Below are 21,477 nucleotides of genomic sequence, written 5' to 3'. Positions count from 1 at the left end.
ACTAATCCAGCAGGTTGTCCATTCTGTCCTTGACAAGGAAGGCTGCCACCTTGTTTCTCAATGAACATTGGTTTTTAGGGGATAACTCTTCTGAGCACTAAAGAACCTGGATATTTCAAAGGCCTGTTTTATATTAGGATATAAATTGCAGTGCTATGGAGGGTTGAGAAATAGACATAATGTAAAGTATTTCTTCTTTTCGCTAGTTGATTTAGCTTACCTCATTTCCTTTATTTTCCCACCATAGTGGCAATTGTTCAGTCTTCAAAAATAATTTGATGCCAGGCGTGGTGGTGCACTGTAATCCCAGTGGCTCTAGAGGAGGAGACAGAAGGATCTGAGTTCAAACCAGCCTCAGCAAAAGCAAGGCACTAAGCAACTCAGTGAGACCCTGTCTCTAAATAAAATACAAAATAGGGCTGAGGATGTAGCTCAGTTGTCAAGTGCCCCTGAGTTCAATCCCTGGTACCCACCCCTCCCAAAAAAAGTTTTTTTAATTCTTCCTCTGGACTCAGTAACATCCTATAAACTATAACAGAGTTGTGATTTTATTTTTTCATGATACCATGTGAGAATTGAAAGAGGGAAAAAAAAGTACAACAAATGCCATATTTATTAGAGTTTGAATGTAGTTGCTCATTTTAGCCAGTATCATTTCAAGTAGTTTAAGTATTAGATATATTTGCTTCATAGGTTCATATGCATGAAATCTAGAATAACATGGTTGGAAAAAAGTGACAAAATTAGGTTCAATTTTTTTCTTTATCCAGAACATTGCTTATAAAGGAAACTGTTTACTGGATCACTGTATCCTATCTTAATGAAACTTATTTTTCTCCTAGTTTGATTTCATTGTAAATTATTTAGAGATTAAAATATGCTATACTATACTGTAATAGTCTAGTGTATTTTAATTTGATATTTATAGGCAATTATCAGAGGAAAAAAGTGTTCTACACTCACCAGCTCCTTTCCCCACCTGTCTTGTCCACTCATCATAGAATCACCTAACTTAGGTAATCACTCTGTAAAATCATATTCTTGAAGTATGAAGGTCTTGCTGTTCAGTGTGCTTCTACAAGCTGATTTGCTTAAATTCCTTTGTGCCATTCCCATGAATCTGAAATAATTATACTGCCATTTTTTCAGAGATGTGCGTTAGAAGTCATGTGTTCCTAATTCTAAAAATGGCTTCGTACATTAAGGCTCATTTACCCATTGACGGTTAGACAGAAGTTGAGAGACTTATAGTTATTGGTCATAATTTTAAAAAAGAGCAATAACATGGGATTCTTATACTGCAGGCATATAAGACACGCTTTTGTTAACTTCTCAGCCATTAGGAATGTTGCAGTTTGCTTCTTTTCTTTCTGGCCAAGATGTCATAGAGCAGATACCTTTAGTCATGGAAAAGAGTATCAGTGTCTGGCATGCAAATAGTAATAGGGTAAGCACTTCCAGTTGGGTTTTCTTAAGAGGATTGATTTGTGTGCCTTACTGGGTCTGTGTAAGATGGTGTCCTTTTAGTTCTAGGTGAATATAAATTTCAGGAAATTTTTTTTCTTGCTGCAGATTAGTGTAATACAGTGAAATTTTCTGAAACTGAGGGGAGGCAGTGGTTGGACGTCTGTTAATAGCCTGAAAGTAACTAATGAGGATGTGCAGTCGAAACGATTGATTGAATGAATAGCTGCAGTCCTGTGTGTTTCTTTCTCGCTTGCTCTCTCTGCAAGCTGTAGAGAGGGAGGGGGAAGAGCAAGACAGGGAGGGAGCTAGAGAAAAAATGCTTTCTCTTAAGTGGAAGTAGCACGGATCCCAGGGGCCAGGAGGCCAGAAATGGAAGTTTAAACTGCATCTGTCTTTTAAAGGGAGAACAGCAGGAATCAAAATGTCAGTCTCCGGAGTCACGATTTACTCCGTATTTTTTAAGATCTGGAAGATAACACAGAATACTTTTTTTAGGATGTGGGTTTTTTTTTTTCCCTTGTCCATGTTGAGATTATCTAATGTTATCTGAGAAGCTGGATTCCTATATGTCTGTCAGTTGAAGTGGAGATGGGAAGCAGTTGTGATAAAGGTATAATATGTATATATCTTCTGTGTGTGCATGTGTATGTGCATATATGTGTGTGTATATACGTATATATATTGCTCTATGAAAAAAATCTTAAAATGCAGCCTTAGTACAGTTTATAGTAATTAAATTGGAGAAGATCATATCATCTGCAAAATTCTAAGCTTGTTAGGCCAGTTTAAACAGATTTGTGATTCCAGAGTAAGATCTTAGTAAGGTCATATTGCCAGAACAAGGAGAAGCTGATCTATTTTTATATCTGCATAGGCATATATATTATTTTATCCTGGCAGCAGCTTTCAGTCTTCTTTGTTGCAATCCAGTGAATTATTTTATCAGCACAGAACCGAACTTTGACCTTTGTGCAAACCCCATCAAATCATATGCAACTCTAGACTATATTTTGTTCACAAGAATGTTAGAAATTTCTTTTGATTCTGTTAACTCCTATATTGCTGATAAAGAAGTAGATTTTTATACTAAAAGATGCAAATATTAAGTGAGCTTAAAGATATTAACCAAAACTTGGGCAATTATTTTTATATTACACAAAACAAGATATAAGGTGTCACACTAAAACAGATTCTTAACTTTGACCAAGTCTCTCTAATGTCAAGTGCCACAAAGAAAAAGAGACAAATTATGAGGAGATAAAATGTAATTAATCTTTAAAGTAGATTTTTTTTTTTTGAGAAACCATTAATTTTACAGTTTGGTGAAAGCTGCTAAGTTGGGTGCTTAGTTAATGGTGTTTCAACTTTCCTCTTTTCCAGAGGTGCCAGCAGAAAGATCTCCCCGTAGACGGAGTATCTCAGGGACCAGTACATCAGAGAAACCCAATTCCATGGACACTGCAAATACCTCACCCTTCAAAGTACCAGTAAGTGTTTCTTTTGTCTAAAATATTTTGCTTTTTTCCTTTCTTATTAAAGACAGCTGCTAAAAAAAAAACAAACATTTTGTACCTCAAGAGTTTCTTTACAATACTCAGGTTAAAGAACAGTGTTACCGGTTTGCATACATTATCTGTGGTGAATGTCCACTATTTTCAGTATTAGAGTTTAGAGAATATTGTTTTCACTCATGGGATATTTCCAAAATATATAACTAAGTACATTGAATTTTAATTTCTCTGAACTATAGAGTGTAAATCTTTGCAGTTATACTTTTATCAAAGTTGCTAGGGAAAACCCTATCACAATTCTGTAAAAATGTTTGTGGGAGTTCTGTTTTTAGAGATAGGGATATGATTTCTTTTTTAAAATTTCTAGAGCTAGATCATAAGCACAGAGTAGTGAGACTCACAAAGTTGCCAAGCAATTTCAAAGAATTAGAGAATTGTAAATTCTAATGCTGAGAAATGGCCTGTTCTTTGCTTAAGCTGTCTTTTAGATGACCGTTTAAATGCTTAAGAAATACGGTGAAAGACAATAATGCCTTAAACCCAATAACAGTACTGAGAATATTAAATACAAAAAGTATGCTGAGATGGAAGGACCACAGGTGATCTAGTCAGCTGAGCACTAGGCTCAGGCCTGGTTTGTGCCTTTGGATATAATTAATTCAGATTTTAAGTCATCTCTTTTATTTGATTATTGGATAAAAAATATACTTTCTTTCTAAACACATCATGTTATTAAAACTTATATTGAAAGAATTGCTTCATAAGAATGGTCATTATTCTAGGTATAATGAAAATCAATAAACAGTAGAAATAAAATTTCCTATTGGAAGAAAAATTTTCTTTCTCTTCATTCTCTCAGGTTAATATGGCACATTCTTTCTTCCTTTATTCTAATACTATTTTTTTTTAAGTTGAAATTATCTTTTAGGGTAGAAATATTTTGAGGTGTATAAGCTGACATTCTTATATAAGTTAACCAAAATGTTGTTTTATTTTGTAGTAATCCTGAGGAACAATATTTCCCCTTATTTTACTTTAGGGGCACATAGTATTTGTGGACATCTGTACCTGTGACACCATTCAAAGTTTCACACATTTTCTCATTTTAAAAGATCACAAGTGTCAGATTAATATTTTTATCAAATTATTACAGGAATTTTGCAAAATTGGATTTAGTGTCTTTTACTAATTTTTTTGTACCATAGACTTAGCTATTTTTTTATGAATAGAAACAGCAGTTTCTTTCTTTCCTGATGAATCAGATAACAGTATAGTAAATCTATACTGATGTGCTTAACTGAGTTAAGATTGAGTTAGAATTTGATGTTTTTACACCATTATGCTGGAAGCAAATGGCAAATTCTTTAAATTTTTTAAGGTTAATAAATGAAGAAGAATATTTCTGTACAGTATGGTGACATTAAAGTACATCCTATATCAAATCTGAAGTTTATGGTCAGACTTTTTAAATTTGAATTAAGAACCACAATTTTCATTTATTTAAACAATAAGGTGATAGTTAACATTTTTCTTAATAAGACTAATAATTCTTAACTGAAATTATAAAGCAGTGATATGGACATATGTGGAAACTAGTTCTGCTTACAAACCAGGTACTCTTTTGGTAATCTTAGAAATAAATGAGAGAGCCAGACTCAGTGGTGCATACCTGTAATCCCAGTGACTCGGGTGGCTGAGGCAGGACAATTGCAAGTTACCCATGTCTGCAATTTAGCAAGACCCTCAGCAACTTAGTGAGACTCTGCCTCAAAATAAAAAGGGTGGGGAGTGTAGCTCAGTAGTAAAGCACCCTTGGATTCAATCCCACAGAAAAGGAAGGAAGGAAGGAACTAACTAAATAAATAAATGAGAGAAAGAAGAAGCCTTTCACTAGAGAATTGCAGTGACAAAGCTCAGGCACTTAGCTATCTAGGAGTCTTAACCACCATTCATAGGTGCTCACCTAGATAGTTTTCTGGAAAATAACCATAAGGATACACTGATTACCAGCCAAACAAAAAAGTAGAGGGAAAAACAGAATATAAGTCAAGGAATCATAAAAACAATTTGAATCCATTTAGGATAAAGGCAAACAGACTTACATTTGTTAATAGCCCTTAAGGTTGCCATTGAGAAACCAAAATATTCTGACTAAATGAGGCATGTCAGTACTTGGATATATGTAGAAGTATGTTTGTATTTTTTAAATTTCTGTATAACACTATTAGTTAATGTGACTCTTTGTTAAACATATTTCTGATTTAGAAGTATGTCTTATTTCTAGATCAACACAATGTATTTTGTAATTAATATCACAATGGACTCTGAATATGGGAAAGCAATACAAAAGGAAGCCAAACTTTGAAATACTTAAGTTAACAGTATTTCAAAGAAGATCATTTCCATATTAGTTTTATGAAGAGACAAAAGTGATATTTTAGCACAGGTACTCATGGTTCTTAGATTCAGATGTTGTTACCATGGTGAACAGTAGGTTTACCACTCATCAAGTAGACTCCGAAAAGAACGAGCAATATACTCTCATAAAGGGCCGTATTCTTCCCTGTTCCATTTTCAGACTTACCAAGAAGCAGGGGAAATGGATTTTAGCAAGTATTAACAGAAATTATTTGCACATTTATTAAGTGCTTACTTTGGGTAAAATATTGGTGATTCACCAATTATCGATCCCCTTTTGGCATGCAGTACTTGGTACTTGGGGAAACAAATGAAAACACAGAATTTTCTTTGTCAGAAAGCCTATAATCTCGTAGTAAGAGAAAAATGCTCTGATTCATAATGAAGTAGGTAAGCCTGGTAACACAGGTCATTAACAAGATAGTGTGTAACCCAAGATTTTATCAAGGAACAATATTTGAGCTGAGTTTCAAAGACTGGAAGAAAATAATTGACAAGGGAAATACAGTGTTCCAGGCTTATGGAATAGCATTTTGCAAAGATAACATTATGAGACCTTTGACCTGGGTGAATAGAAAGGATTTGATGAGACAGGATTTGAAAAGTATGGCAGAAGAGAATCGAGAAAGAGAGGTTGTGGCAAGACTGTGATGGGTTTGTCAGGCTTAACTAAATTATGTTGGCTGCTGAAGAATTAGAGATACATTGATTGAAACATTTGTCTTTGGCTCAAAAACTGAATCAAGTTGTGTAAATATCACTAAGTACTGGTAAATTACTTGATTTTTTTCTTTAAGTAATGCTGCTTTGCTCTTACTATCACCATCCTAATTTAGAATAATAAAGTAAGGTTCTTCAATAGAAGGTCAGCCCAAGGTCTGAGGGTATGGCTTAGTGGGCACATTCACAAGGTCCAGCACCAAAAAAAAAAAAAAAAAAAAGGCCAGCACACATGAAACCTTCAGCTAATATTACTAATATTTCTAGTGTAGTGGTTCACTTTAAGGAGATCCAAAAGAGGCCAGAGGTTGCTCATATCCTGGATAAGTCAGAAATAAGAATTACTATGGCAGTGAACACCAAGAGGGAAGCTCAAAACTTTAGTATGTCTTCCTTATTAACAAAAAGTTATCAAATCTTAAAATAAGTAACAGTACAGCAGAGTATATGTATTTCTTATTATGAGGTTCCTGAACACATAGATTAAGGCAAGGTCTTGGTTTTGAGGACTATTTAAATGTATTTTTATTTTATCTAATCACAGTCATAGGAAAAAGCATAGATCTTCAGGATAGTCTATCTGTTCTTCCTCCATCCTCATTCTGTATTTCTTTACACATACCTTAATTCCAATTGTTTATTTGTCTGTAGGCCTGTTGCCCTCATTGGATAATGAATATCTGTTACAACCCCAAGTGCATAGATAGTAAGTAAACAGTCAACAAATAATTGTTGAATAGATGAAATATGCATGAGTAGAATGAGTTTATCTCACAGTTGTTCTCTTATTATTAGTAATAATGTCTCTAATCAAGTGGAATAATAAATATTTAATATATTTTTTAAAGAGATAGAGATAATTTTTTAATATTTATTTTTCAGTTTTCTGTGGACACAACATCTTTATTTTATTTTTATGTGATGCTGAGGATCGAACCCAGCGCCCCGCGCATGCCAGGCAAGCGAGTTACCACTTGAGCCATATCCCCAGCCCCAATTTTAATATCATTTAATAAGATATTATTTGAAAGGAATGTGCCTGTGAAGAAGTTAGATTGTTTTCCTCAACAAAGAGAAATTTTAATTAACATTTTGAGTTCAGAGCTATGGTATTTTATGTATGTAGTTTATACTGTGTCTACTTACATTGAAAACTGAAACTAGATAGAATTCTTTATTTAATGATATTTTTAGGAATATTCTTTGAGCCCTTTAGGTGTCATACATATGTATAAACTCATAATGTTTTCACAGGTGTGAGTTTTGACCATTAGATTTGTCAAAAACAATTTTAGTCATTTGAATAATTTTTTGCCTCTTTTAAAAGCATCATGTTTTTTTTCTTTGACATCTTGCTAGATTTTTATCTTTGTATATTTGTGTTTTCCTTTGAATAAAAACAGCATTTATTACAGGGGTGGTGGAGACAATTGAGTAAACTAGTAAGTTATCCAGCTACTTTTTAATTCAGAATGGTAAAATGATGATGTCCTGTAATTATATTTGTTTTTTAAACAAACTTCTTTCTTTATATTTTATCATAAAGTGACTTTGATATTTATGGTTTTGTATCAAGTCTACTTAGACCATGCTATCAATTTGACTTTGGCTAAGAGAAAGCTGCCTGTGTTCCAGGCCCGGTGCTTGGCTTAGTGTTCCCATTTTCATAACACAGTGGTCTGAGTTGGCCTTCCATGTGAGTGTAGCACAATGCAATCACAGCTGCTTCATTTGTACTAGCTTTGAGCTTGCTCTGAAAGAATTGAAACACTAAAAAAATATGCCAAGACAACCAGAAAGCACAGTTGAACTAAGGCAGTAGCTGCATATTTCTGTGTGACCTTCCTTGTGCTCTTGTTGCTGTGACACCTGAGCATTACCAATCAAATAATACAGTAGATATAAATGACTGTCAAAAGACAAAAGCTTTCATAATTTTTTATAAGAAAGTAAAGCCCCAGAAAATAAATGTAGACTATGTTAAGAGTCTTATAAAAGAAATATCATGTCCTTTCTTAAGTATAAGATATAAGGCTTGATTGGTATTTGTCTCTGTTTTGCATGGAATCCTCAATAAGATCGATATAAGTGTTTTTCTAAGTTAAACAAAGGACCAGAAAAATTGTATTATCTAAACCTGTGGTTTTCAGCTCTTAACTATACGTACAAATCACCTTTAGGAACTCCAAACAGTGTATTAATGCTTAAAGTTCACCTCACATCAGATAAATTATAATCTCTAGGTTCAAATCTTGACCTCTGGACTAGAGCCCCATCTTCTGTATTTTTTAAATATTTCCATATAAATGTATTTAAATGTTCCCATATAAATATATCTTTATATGCAATCCAGGGTCTAATTATTGGTAAAATATTACAAGTTCATTTTAGTTAGTGTCTTACCTGTGAAATAAGTGCCGCCTTTGTGCCTTCAAGTCTGACTGAAGAAACTAAGCAACAGTGTTTTCTTAGTGGCCTACTGTTACTCCTGTGTAAATTGCTGCACTGCATATTAGTTGATGATCTATGTGGTTGCCATATCATCAGTTAGATTACCAGTCTAAATTTACAAAGTACTTGCTATACTTGGCACAGTGACCTCTAACCAGCCTAAGAATCTATCTTAGGAGTGAAATAATGAAATTGAATTCCTACCATACAAGCAGTATGACCATTCTGTTTTTATGTTGTCATTGCTGTCATATTCCAGGAAGACAGTTCATGTTATTTCCCCAAGTGCCTAGAGATTCTGTATCTCTTTGCTTTGTCTTCATTGATCATGTGAGTTAAGATACATAATGGAACCACCCTGTATTAATACTTACTCTTTTAGTAAAGACTATTCATATGTATATTTATATGTGTGTGTGTGTGTGTGTGTGTGTGTGTGTGTGTGTATATATATATATATATATATATGTATATAACACATGAAACATATATGTCAATTTGTTATTCCCAGAGGTAAAAATAATAGACATGTTATTGCCAGAAAAGAAAAATTATTATCTGAAGTTATCAAATATTTACTGTACATTTAAATTATTTTATAATCAGAGGGAGCATAATTTTAAAACTTTTTAATGATAAATATCCTAGAAGATATAAAATTTAGAACTCAAAGTCTTGGAGCCAAAAAAGAAAGAAAAGAAAGGGAGGAATAGGAATTAGGTTAGATACAACCCCTTAAGGGGACAGAATGGGGATTGACAAATACCTAGAAGAAAAAGAAGCAGACTTGGCATAAAATATTGCCAAGAGTCTAACTTGAAATAACCAAATATGGGTGGAACCCTCCTTAATTTGTGATAATTCCTACAAATGGGTTGTAGCTGCTTAACTTTGGGTTTCTATTTGTCCTACACACAAAAAAGAGGGCTGTTTTAAAGGATCAGATGTATTCATTTATGGCTAGTTCTTGTAGAAAACTGTACAAGCCTCTGTCCCCTCAGAGCAATGTTTTTTCTCCTTAACTTTAACAAGGGAGGGGAAGCACAACTTTCAATTTGCAATTAGAGATAAATGTTTTAAAGAGCTAATGTCCACTTAAGGGAGCATAACAATTAGCCACAAACTCTACCTGATAAGTAAAAATTATATCAAATGCTTTCTTCTTTCACAGAAGTTCAGAAGCTATAGGTGTGGAAAAGAAATTTTTCTTCCTGATTTTGATAGGGTTATCTGTGCAAAAATGTACTTTTGCTCTTCTCAAATGCACTTACACTCAGCAGGTGTGAGCATTACTGATAAGGAATAATACCCCTGAGGACCCTTCCTAACACAGGACCCTTTAATTCTATAGATAGTACCAGTACCATTGTACTGCATTTTTAAATGTTTTGTATGTTATATAGTAAACATCTACTGGTTTCATTTTAAATGAACTTCACTCCAAGAGTATAAAGTGATTAAAATATCACTGAAACATTTTGTTGTTATTGTTTTTGGTTAGGCTATTGAATAACCTGTTAAAAAGCCTCCAAAAGGAATTAAATAAACACTTCTCTAAAGAAGATAAACAGATGGCCAGTATGCACATAAAAAATGCTCAGCATCATTAGTTATTAGGGAAGTACAAATCAGATATCCTGAGGTGTGGTGGCACATGTCTGTAATCCCAATGGTTCAGGAGGCTGAGGCAGGAGGATCAAAAGTCCAAAGCCAGCCTCAGTAAAAGCAAGGTGCTAAGAAACTCAGTGAGACCCTGTCTCTGAATAAATTACAAAATAGGGCTGGGGAATGTGGCTCAGTGGTTGAGTGCCCCTGAGTTCAATCCCTAGTACAAAAAAAAAAAAAAAAAAAAAACTATATCACTTGATAACCACTTGAATGGCTATAATCAAAAAGAGGGACAATAATAAGTATTGGTGAGGATGTGGAGAAACTGGAACCTCATACATTGCTGGTGGGGCAGTGTAAAATGGTGGCAGCTACTTTAAAAAACAGTTCGATAGTTCCTCAGAAGTTTAAACATAGAGTTTCCATATGACCTAGCAATTATGTTTCTAGTTATATATACAAGAAAATTAAAAATGTATATATAAAATGTACATGAATGTTCATACCATCAGTATTCATAATAGCTAAAAAAAATAGATACAACCCAAATATTCATCAACTCAAAAATAGATATAAAAATTTTTTAAATGTGGTCTATCCATACAATGATATATTACTTAGCCATAAAAAGATATTTTTAAAAAATTTTTTCATACTAAGGATTGAACCTAGGGGTGTTTTACCACTGAGCTACATCCCCAGTCCTTTTTATTTTTTATTTTGAGATAGGGTCTCACTAACCCAAGGATTAGGGCCTTGCTAAATTGCTGAGACTTGCCTCAAACTTGTGATCCTCCTGAGTCACTGGGATAACAGGCATGCATCACTGCATCTGTCCATAAAAAGGATATTTTAATACATGTTACAACATAGGTGAACCTTTAACATATGCTAAGTGAAAGAAGCCATAAACATAAAGCCACGTGTTATGGCCACATTTCTATGAAATGTCCAGAATAGACAAATGCATAGAATCATAAAAATAGATTAGTGGTTGTCATGAGATAGGGGAAGTGATTGCTAATGGGTGTGAAGCTTAATTTGGGGAATGGTAACATGAGTTTTTATATATATAAAAAATACTGAATTCTACACTTTAAAAGTAAATTTATAGTAACTGAATTGTATCTCAAGAAAAACTGTTAAAAATTAATAAACATCAGCTTTAGAAAGCTTAGGATGAAAAATATAAAATCTTATTAATGCTTTTAATATTGATTTCAAATCTATTGAGATCATCTCAGAGTCTTTTATGATTTTTATACAGCAATGAATTAATGATCAACAAATCAGGAAATAGAACAGGATGCAGTTTTGGCAAATATCCTTCCAAACAGGTCTCTGTTTTCTACTAAATCTTGGTTCTGATGTCCCTTAAGAATTTAAATCAGCTTGCTCCAAAATATATTCATAAGGTTTTTCCCCCAAATTTCCCCCTTTAATTTCTAACTTTGTAGTTCTACAAATTTCTTCAATTCCCAGTCAAAAACCTGAGTCATAACGTACTCTTCCCTCTGTCTGAAAATTAGTCACCAGGTCTTCTTGTCTGCCTCTCTTCAAATTCACCGATCCCTTCTTTTCCAGCCTCACCATTATTAACTCACTTTAGTTATCAGTCCTTAAACTGTACCAAGACCAATTTCATTAATGTGAGACCAGTGCAGTCCCTGGGGCGTGTACTCAGAAAGCCCTAAGCATGAAGTTTAATGCTTTGTGGTTGTCTAAATTCTTGATGATAGATCTTTTAATTAGTTTTTTAAATAAAGTCCAGTGGAACAATGGAGCATATGTGGGGACCTGGGGCCAACTATAGCATGTGTGGGAGAACCTGAGGCCTATTTTTTCCTTAGGATGGATTCTCTGCTCACTTCTTTCCCTCATGATGTCCCATCTTGCCTCCCTGTCTTTGCTTCACCCAGCCATAACTTTCACTCTCTGACTCTTGCACGGGCCTATGCACAAGTATGAGGAAGATGGGAATTAGGCTGCATACCCCATGGCGTCTTGGGCCAAGGGTTGATGAGGCAGTCTTTACCCACTTGTCAACTTCAGGAGTGTCTGGTAGTTAGCCAGAGGCTAGCAGTGGGGAGGGGGAAATGTTGTCCATCCTCAATCCAGGTACCTAGCAAGTTGCAGTGGCATCCATGGAAAGGAAGAAACCTGACTCAACTTCCCTGCCCTGAGTCAGAACATGGCACATAGATTTGGTTGCTGGCCAAGGGTAACCTGGCAACCAGTGGGCAATCCCCATGCCAAGTCATCAGCTGGGGCCCCAGGCACCTGTGATGGTCTACATTTAGCTTGTGAGGGAGTAGGACATTGAATAGTGGATAAAGGTGAAGATAGAGAATATTGAAGAGAGGAAAAAGTTTCTACTTTAACATCTTTAATGGCCTTGTTTTCCGGTAGTTGTTCCTGCATTTTCATTTTACACTGAGCCCCTCTAATTGTGCTGCTGATCTTGTCTAGTGCAGTAGGGACTCTTTACTCACCTCCTGGCCTTCAGTTCTTTAACCTTTACACTGCTGCCGAGTGGTTCCTTTAAAATCTAAAGCTGATCATTACTTAACTCTGTATTGTTGGAAGTCTTTTAGTAGCTTTCTATGATCCCATTCCCATGAATTTAATCAGATTTTATATATATTGGGCTTGTGTAATGCTTTCTTCCTTTTCTTTGCTCATTCTCTCCTCTCTTCCCTTGTTTTGAATGTCTTTATGCAGCAGTAGCTTTCCCTTAACCCCCCCCCCCAAAAAAAAACATCATTCTCCTGCTGAAGTTTTTTGAGTTGACCTTCTGTTACAGTATAATCAAAACCAAAGTTAATGCATAAAGAGCCTTTCATTGTGTTTTGGCTCATTTCCTAATACCCAACATCCCTATCCCCACCTCCAGCCCTCTCTGCCCATCTTTACCACACCCAATAGTTAGTTCCTCAAGTTTTCTTGGATCTCTGCACATTTCTGCCTAGGAAGTCTTTCTTCTAAAAGTATTCCATTCTTTAAAACTCAGCTCTTTGTCTCCTTACCTTTTTTAGACATTAATTTTGATCTTCTCTGACTGTCCAAAGGAGTGGGCATCTATTCTTTATATTCCTGATACTATTATTTTGTAGCCATATTGTTTGTATAATTGCCTTCCTTGGTCTGTGGGTATACACATAATTCATTTGGGGTACAGAAAACATATTAAATGTTTGATTTTTTTTAAAGAGAGACTGAGAGAGAGAGAGAATTTTTTAATATTTATTATTTATTTTTTAGTTATCAGCGAACACAACATCTTTGTTTGTATGTGGTGCTGAGGATTGAACCCAGGCTGCACGCATGCCAGGCGAGTGTGCTACCACTTAAGCCACATCCCCAGCCCCAAATGTTTGATATTTTTAAACTTTTTGTATTATTGAGTGTTTCATACACAGAATATTCTTATGTTTTATAAGTAAGCATATAAAGAATGCCCACTCAATGATTTTATTCATTCTATGTAGTCAAAATAATTTAGAAACCATCTTCTAGAAGGCCCTTATTGTATCTTATTTGTCTTATGGGTAGCATTCATGATAATCTAAGACATGCAAATTGGAAAGACATTAACCTTTTATGCCATTTACTGGTAGTTTTGCATTAATCAACATTGTGTACTTTTTTAATAAAAGACTCTAGAATTAATCTGTTAAAATGAAATAGAATTAAGAAAGGTAGCATATAGTGAGCAGAAAGAATTTTCTTTCTATGGAAGCCCTGTGGGCTTCCATACTGATAGAAAGAATGACTCATGGTATTCAAGGCATAATCAGCTGTGTAGGAAAGTGGTCTTCCTCTCTACTCTTTAAAAGTTAAGTGGGGTGGGAGAGGACAGTAGCCAGCAAAAGTGAAGGTCAACACCTGATGATCTGTTTTTTGACAGAATACCAGTACAAAGATTTAATATTATTAGCATTTAAGGATTTGTACCTAAAATGGGCAACTAACATCTCACTGATATGACCAAGAGCAAGGCCTTTAATTTATTTTCTTAGAGTAATGAAATATAAACATTTTAAGATCTTTAGAGGTTTGCAGATAAAAGGAACTGAATATATTAAGAAGCAGTGTAATAATGTTTTGGTGCCTAAATTCATAAAGTAAAATTTTTTATAACATTAAAAACAGTACATCAGGAAATACCCTCTAGAAACAATATAAATATGTCTAATAAATCTTTTCCATAATATATTTCTCCCTTCTTCCATTTATTCTATACCCAAAAAAGCATATCCTGATAGACACTAGTAAAAAGTAATTTTATTATTAATATTATACCTTTTGCTTACCACTTTCCATAATATGGATTTTAGGTATATTTTGTTTCACCAAAGGCAGTAAGAGTTTTATTTTTTTAAATAACTCATAAGCTCCAGTCTCCCTCCATCTGTGATACTGTTATTCTTAGAGTTCTAGAAATGAGAAATGAAAAACGCCAAATAAATTCATCTAGTCCTTCTCTCCTGATGATGAAAAAAAATGTCTTTCAAATTATATTATCTAATGCTTTTTCAGCTTTTCATGATAATCTCTGGGAGGCTATCTAGTAGACTAGCAGACCTCAGTATAGAAGAATGTTCTATTTCTTAGTTTTGACCTATCATTTCTCATTATTTTATTATTTATAGCCATCTTCTTTAATATTTATACTCTGAACTTGAGTAAGATCAGCACAATCTCTTTTTTGTTGTAAGAAAACATATACTTCATTAATAATAAGAAATTGTGAGGTGGTCTACAGAATTGCATATTCCAAATACTGAACTTTTCCTCTTTAAACACCAAATTTGGTTTTGTTTTAATAATCTTGAGAGCGTTTTCCTCTCAAATGTATTAGTTATTTATCTGCTTTCTTGAGTGAATTTAACTTTTCTTAATAATTCAGAGCAGTCATTATTCGTAATTTGCAGATATATATTAGCCCACTATATGCCAAGCATTGCAAAAATTTAAAGATATGCTCAGTTTATTCCTGTTTTCCTTCAGGAGTTTAAGATTCAGAAGGGGGTATAAAATGGGAATAGAAAACTAATTATAGATCAAGACAGAGGGAAAGTTCTTAGATATTCAGAAGTAAGAGAGACCAAGTCCTATTAGAGAAATCAAAAATACCAGTGACTAGGCAGGCTGAGGCAAGAGGATATAAGTTCATAGCTAACCTCAGCAGTTTAAAAAGACTGAAGAGACTTGTTTCAAAATCAAAAATAAAAAAGGCTGAAGATGGTACCATGCCCCTAGGTTCAATCCCCCAGTATCTCAAAAAACAAAAAATGAAAAAGATTGGTTTCCTGCATAACTGGTATTTTAAAGAACTATTAAACAGATAACTAAGTAAGCATTTGGAAAAAGATAAAATTAGATGTGTATCTCACACCTCACTCATGAGTAAACTCCAAATGGGACTAGGGGTCTAAATGTAAAAAGAAAAAAATTTTAAAAGACAATGAATCATATAACTATTAGAAGAAAACATGGATGAATTTTTTTAACCATAATATAGAAGAAAGCTTTCTGTAATGGTTACTGAAAAGCCAGAGGTATTCAGCAGGGGCGGGTGTAAACAGGGACTGAGAAACTTGACACACATATACAAAAACATTTTAATTGCTTGGAAAAAGTCATAACAAAATTAAAAGGCTACCAGTCAACTGGGAGAAAATATTTTACAACATACTTTAAAAATATTAAAATTTTAAGGACAAATGATCAAACCCAACAGAAAGATTGCAGGTGGGAGGGAAGATATGAACAGATCATTATAAAGAATAAAAAACTATAAAAATTGTCCTGAACACATAAAACAATGTTTAAATTCATTTATATTTAGAATAATGTAAACTTTAAAATAATGTAGAGATAATATTTTACCTTTCAAAACCAAGAATCAACAAATGGGATGAATTCAAACTAAAAAGTTTTTTCTCAGCAAGAGAAATAATATGTGAGGTAAATAGGGAGCCTACCTCCTGGGAACAAATTTTTACCCCTCACATATCAGATACAGCTCTAATCTCTAGAGTATACAAAGAACTCAAAAAGTTAAAAAACAAAAAAATAAATAACCCAATCAACAAATGGGCCAAGGACCTGAACAGACACTTCTTAGAAGAGCATATACAATCAATCAACAAATACATGAAAAAATGCTCATCATCTCTAGCAATCAGAGAAATGCAAATTAAAACTACTCTAAGATACCATCTCACTCCAGTAAGAATGGCAGCCTTTATGAAGTCAAACAACAATAAGTGTTGACGAGGATGTGGGGAAAAAGTACAATCTTACATTGCTGGTGGGACTGCAAATTGGTACAGCCAATTTGGAAAGCAGTATGGAGATTCCTTGGAAAGCTGGGAATGGAACCACCATTTGACCTAGCTATTCCCCTTCTTGGACTATACCCAAAAAAACTAAAAAGAGCATACTACAGGGACACAGCCACATCAATGTTTATAGCAGCACAGTTCACAATAGCTAGACTGTGGAACCAACCTAGATGCCCTTCAATGGATGAATAGATTAAAAAAAAAATGTAGCATTTATACACAATGGAATATTACTCAGCACTAAAAAATAACAAGATTATGGTTTTTGCAGGGAAATGGATGGCATTAGAGCAGATTATGCTAAGTGAAGTTAGCCAATCCCTAAAAAACAAAGGCTGAATGTCTTCTCTGATATAAGGGGAGTGACTCAAAATGGGATAGGGAGGAAGAGCATGAGAAGAAGATTACTACTAAATAGGGAAGAGAAGTGGGCGGGAAAGGGAGGTAGAAGGGGAGTTGCACGGAAGAAGGTAGGAGACCCTCATCGTTATACAGATTACATGTATGATGATGTGAAGGGGAAAAAAAAGAAGTGTGTCACATTAGATTGGGTAGAGAGAAGTGATGGAAGGGGAAGGGAGGGGAAGTGGGGGAAGGGAGAATAGGAAGGACAGCAGAATAAAATAGACACTAGTATTGCTGTATGTATATACGTGACTGAATGACCAATGTGATTCTGCAACCTGTACACTCAGAAAAATGAGAAATTATATCCCATTTGATTCAAATGTTTGATATGTCAAGATCATTGTACTGTCATTTAATTAAAACAAAAAAAAGAAAAGAAAAAAAGGGGCTGGGGATGTGGCTCAAGCGGTAGCGCGCATGCCTAGCATGCGTGCGGCCCTGGTTTGAACCTCAGCACCACATACAAAAAACAAAGATGTTGTGTCTGCTGAGAACTAAAAAATAAATATTAAAATATTCTCTCTCTCTCTCTCTCTCTCTCTCTCTCTCTCTCTCTCTCTCCCACCTCTTTAAAAAAAATTATTTTACCTTTCAAGCTGACAAAAACCATAAAGTATGAGAATCAAATCAGTTGATGAGGTTATAGGAAACACTCAAGTACATACAAAGTTATCCATTGCAGCACTGTTTATAATTTTCACAATATTGGAAATAACCAAAATACCTACTCAAATATTAATAAAAGAAACTATTGTATATGTAAAAAGCAGAATATATTGTATCACTCCAATTATATCCTAACATCCAGAACCTATGAATATGTTATCTTACATGGCAGAACAGTTTTTGCTAATGTGATTAAGAGTAAGGACTTTGGGAGTGGAGAGTTATGCTAAATTATTCAGCTGGATCCAATCCAACCACATCGTGGCCTTAAAAGCTGAAAACCTTACACAAAGATGTAACACTGCTGTCTTTGAAAACGGAGGAAAGGCCACAAAATAAGAAATGTGAGTGACCTCAAGAAGCTGGAAAAGGCAAAAAAGACATTCTCCTTTAGAGCCTTAGAAGGTAATGCGGACCTACTGGCTCCTTGACTTTAGCCAGGAGAAATCTAGGTGGACTTCTGACCTACAGAACTGTAAGATGATAAATTTGTATTGTGTGAGCTGTTATATTTTTGTTAATTGATTCTAGTAGCAGAACACAGTGGAAAAACTAGTGACATCCCAATTAAATTTTAGATTAGTATTAAACCAAATTTGGCATTGAAAGAGGAAAAAGTCAGTAGCTGAAATATTTACTTCTGTAGTGTTTGTTTCATATGATTAACAGAGACTGTGCTGATCTTACTCAAGTTCACAGAGTATGAATATTAAGGATGATAATATATAAATAAATCTAAAATTAACCCAGCACTGGAAGCAAACCAAATGTCTATCAGTTGGCCAATATATAAAACAATTTTGGTATCACCAGGTAGTGGGAATAAAAAGATGCAAACTATGAAATTTTTAAAGCATTATACCAAGTGAAAAGACAACTATGCACTACATAATTTCATTCATATTACATTCTGGAAAAGATAATAGGGACAAGTCAGTTTAGGAGCTGAAGGTGAGAGGAAGGGATCAAATGCAAAGGAACATAAATTTTGGAATGATAGAAATGTTCTGTGTCTTAGTTGTGGTGGCATACATTTGTCAGAACTCACCAAGCTGAACACCTAAAAATAGTGAATTTTGTTTTCGTAAATTTATTAAATTTTATATAACTTTCAAAAGAAATCTGTTCTGAAAAGAAGATATGTTTTAAAACATAACTCATAAAAGTTGAAGGTAAATGGCTTGAGATAATTTAATGGAAAGATAACAGAAGAAATTAGGGGTGCTGGAGATATAGCTCAGTTGGTAGAATGCTTGCCTCACATGCACAAGGCCATGGGTTCAATCCCCGGCACCACAAAAGAAAAGAAAGAAATTGGACATTCGAGTGCATTCTATCAAATGAAAATGAATCTCTAAAATAAAGAAAATTATTAGTAATAATAGGATAACTTCCCATTTGCCCCTCTAGCATATGTTAACATATCAATGTATGTTTTAACATGTTATGACATATAAGAATTAAAATATTTTAGATTTTGTTTTTGTATTTTAATATATAAAACATCAATATATTAATATAGGTTCAATCTGATTAATGGATATGTGTTTATTAATTCCTGTGCTTTGTATTTTAAAGGTTTCATGATAAAAATTTTGCTTTGCTTAATAAAAAAAATCATCACACTAAATGTTTGTTGAAAATGTAGATCACTGGGCTGAGGATGTAGCTCAGTTGTAGGGCACTAGCCTAGCATGTGCCCAAGGTCATGGGTTCAATCCTCAGTACCACAAAAACAAAAATATGTAGATCGCTGTGCCATAGGCCCAAAGATTCAGATTTATTAGCTCCTAGCTGAAAGAAAATTGTAATCTATGATAGAAATGCTTAAATTGCAAAAGCAAAACAAACAAAAAAAGAAACTTCTAGTGGAAAAGTTACCCATAATGAAGCTGTTAACTAAAGCACTTTTCAGTTGTCTGTTACTTTGTTGTTATTCTTGTCACTAGAGTTTTCCATCTTTTTTGGACTTCTAGTTCTGAAGATAAACTAAAAGTATGATAGCTGGAAAATGAAATTTAACATTTTCCTTTTTTATTGATTTTATTTTTTAAATACATGACAGTGGAATGTATTACAATTCTTATTCCACATATAGAGCACAATTTTTCATATCTTTGTATAAAGTATGTTCACGCCATTTCATGTCTTTATACATGTACTTGTTTTTTATTACAATTCTTATTACACATATTCTTTCCCTTTTTCCTTGTTAATTTTTTGCAACTGTAGTAGCCAATATTCAATATTTATTGAACATCTAACAAGTTCTTAAGTTATACTAAAAGAACTTGAAAGGAAGTTATTTATATGTGACCAAAACTTTCTTCTTAGGTAATTACAATCTATGATAAAAATGTACTATTAAAATGTTTTAAAATGTAGATTAATTTACTAGTTAAACTAAAAGCAAAAATGGAAATAGTTCTTACCTGGGTCCTTGCTAGTTGTCAAGGTAGCATTTTCTTAGTGTGAATCATAACACTTTAAGGAACTGCTATTAAAATTAATCACTTAAAATTACTGTAATATTGTCCTTAATCCCTTGTGAGTCACTGTGTGAAAAGTTTCCAGCAGAATTATAGCAGGATTTTGTTGCACATCCCTGTGTTTTCATTTGAAAGGTGACAACATGTTTCTCTGTCTCCACTTCTCCCTGTCTTAAGGGAACAGCAGTAGTGCCAGGACATCAGCAAGTCAGTGTCTCTCATTACCACCCCGGAGACTTTTGAGAGTGGTTGCGTAGCAGCAGTTTTATTTCAGTTACGAATCATGCCCAGATAGCCAAGTTCAGTCTTCCGGGGTTACTCCAAATTACAGATGGTGAACAGTTATCATTGTCTTTAACATTTACCAGGCTCCAAAGAAAGGCAACACGAGACTTTTTCTTTCACTGATAGTTGCTAATTTTAAGCCTGATTTTGAAGGAAATACTGAGTACCAAACAATTACAATAAGTCATTTTAGTAGTATTGATGGCTTTGACAACAGAGTTGTTTTTTTTTAATGATGAACTTTCTGCTATTTTTTTTTAAAGAGAGAGGAGAGAGAGTGAGAGAGAGAGAGAGAGAGAATTTTTAATATTTATTTTTAGTTCTCGGCGGACACAACATCTTTGTTGGTATGTGGTGCTGAGGATCGAACCCGGGCCGCACGCATGCCAGGCGAGCGCGCTACCGCTTGAGCCACATCCCCAGCCCCTTTCTGCTATTTTTAAGAATTGTAGAGGGTAGCAACAGCATTTCAAAGGAGAACTGAATAAGGTAGGAGTTGCTTTGAGTGTTTTATCAGAATGCTTTCATATTAGGTTGGTATCAGGAGGATGAAATAAATTTATTTATAGTCTTTTTTGTTTCCATTTATGCTGTTGGATTTAGGGGGTAAATTTATAGAAGAATCATTTGCACTCTTTACATCTTTATAAGACATGCTTATCATAACTGTGTAAAGAAAAAATATTTTCCTTTTGGCATCCATATATTTTTAAATCTTATACTTGAGAATTATTTTTTCTTTTATACTCAGTGACAATAGATTCAGTTATGTAATAAAAGTGATTTCAGTAGTATTTCACCTTAGTTTATGTAGATAGAACATATTTATACAGGGACAAATTTTTATGGATGAATCAAATGTCACACTGGTAGTTCTGTATTTTTTTGTTTTCTAATATTTTGACCTTTAATACATTCCTGGCTCTTTGTGATATGTAGTTCTATAAAATTTGTGTAGAAATTTGATTAAGTACATATAGGGGAAACAAGTTATAATGCTCAGAATATTTGAAGAGGATTTAGAATGTGGATAATTAGTAGAGCATAGTGGTTAAATAGCAAAGGGTTCAAGAGTCAGACTACTTGGTCTCAAAGTTCTGCTCT

At 34.1% G+C, this 21,477-nt stretch overlaps 1 protein-coding gene across 4 annotated transcripts in view; it reads left to right on the top strand.

The window, feature by feature from the left end:
- The window catches only part of RASAL2 (RAS protein activator like 2), a 357,274-nt gene that overhangs the window by 251,375 nt on the left and 84,422 nt on the right, over nt 1-21,477 (top strand). For all 4 annotated transcript variants that reach the window (XM_081300551.1, XM_081300550.1, XM_081300549.1 and 1 more), the window contains exon 4: nt 2,848-2,954. In XM_081300551.1, coding sequence (XP_081156677.1) covers nt 2,848-2,954 — 107 coding nt within the window. The remainder of the gene's footprint in view (nt 1-2,847; nt 2,955-21,477) is intronic.

This window comes from Spermophilus citellus, assembly GCF_964194105.1.
Source record: "Spermophilus citellus genome assembly, chromosome: 6".
Classification (NCBI taxonomy): Eukaryota; Metazoa; Chordata; class Mammalia; order Rodentia; family Sciuridae; genus Spermophilus; species Spermophilus citellus.
The sequence above is the reverse complement of the archived record's forward strand: the minus strand, read 5'-3'. Positions and strand labels throughout refer to the sequence as shown.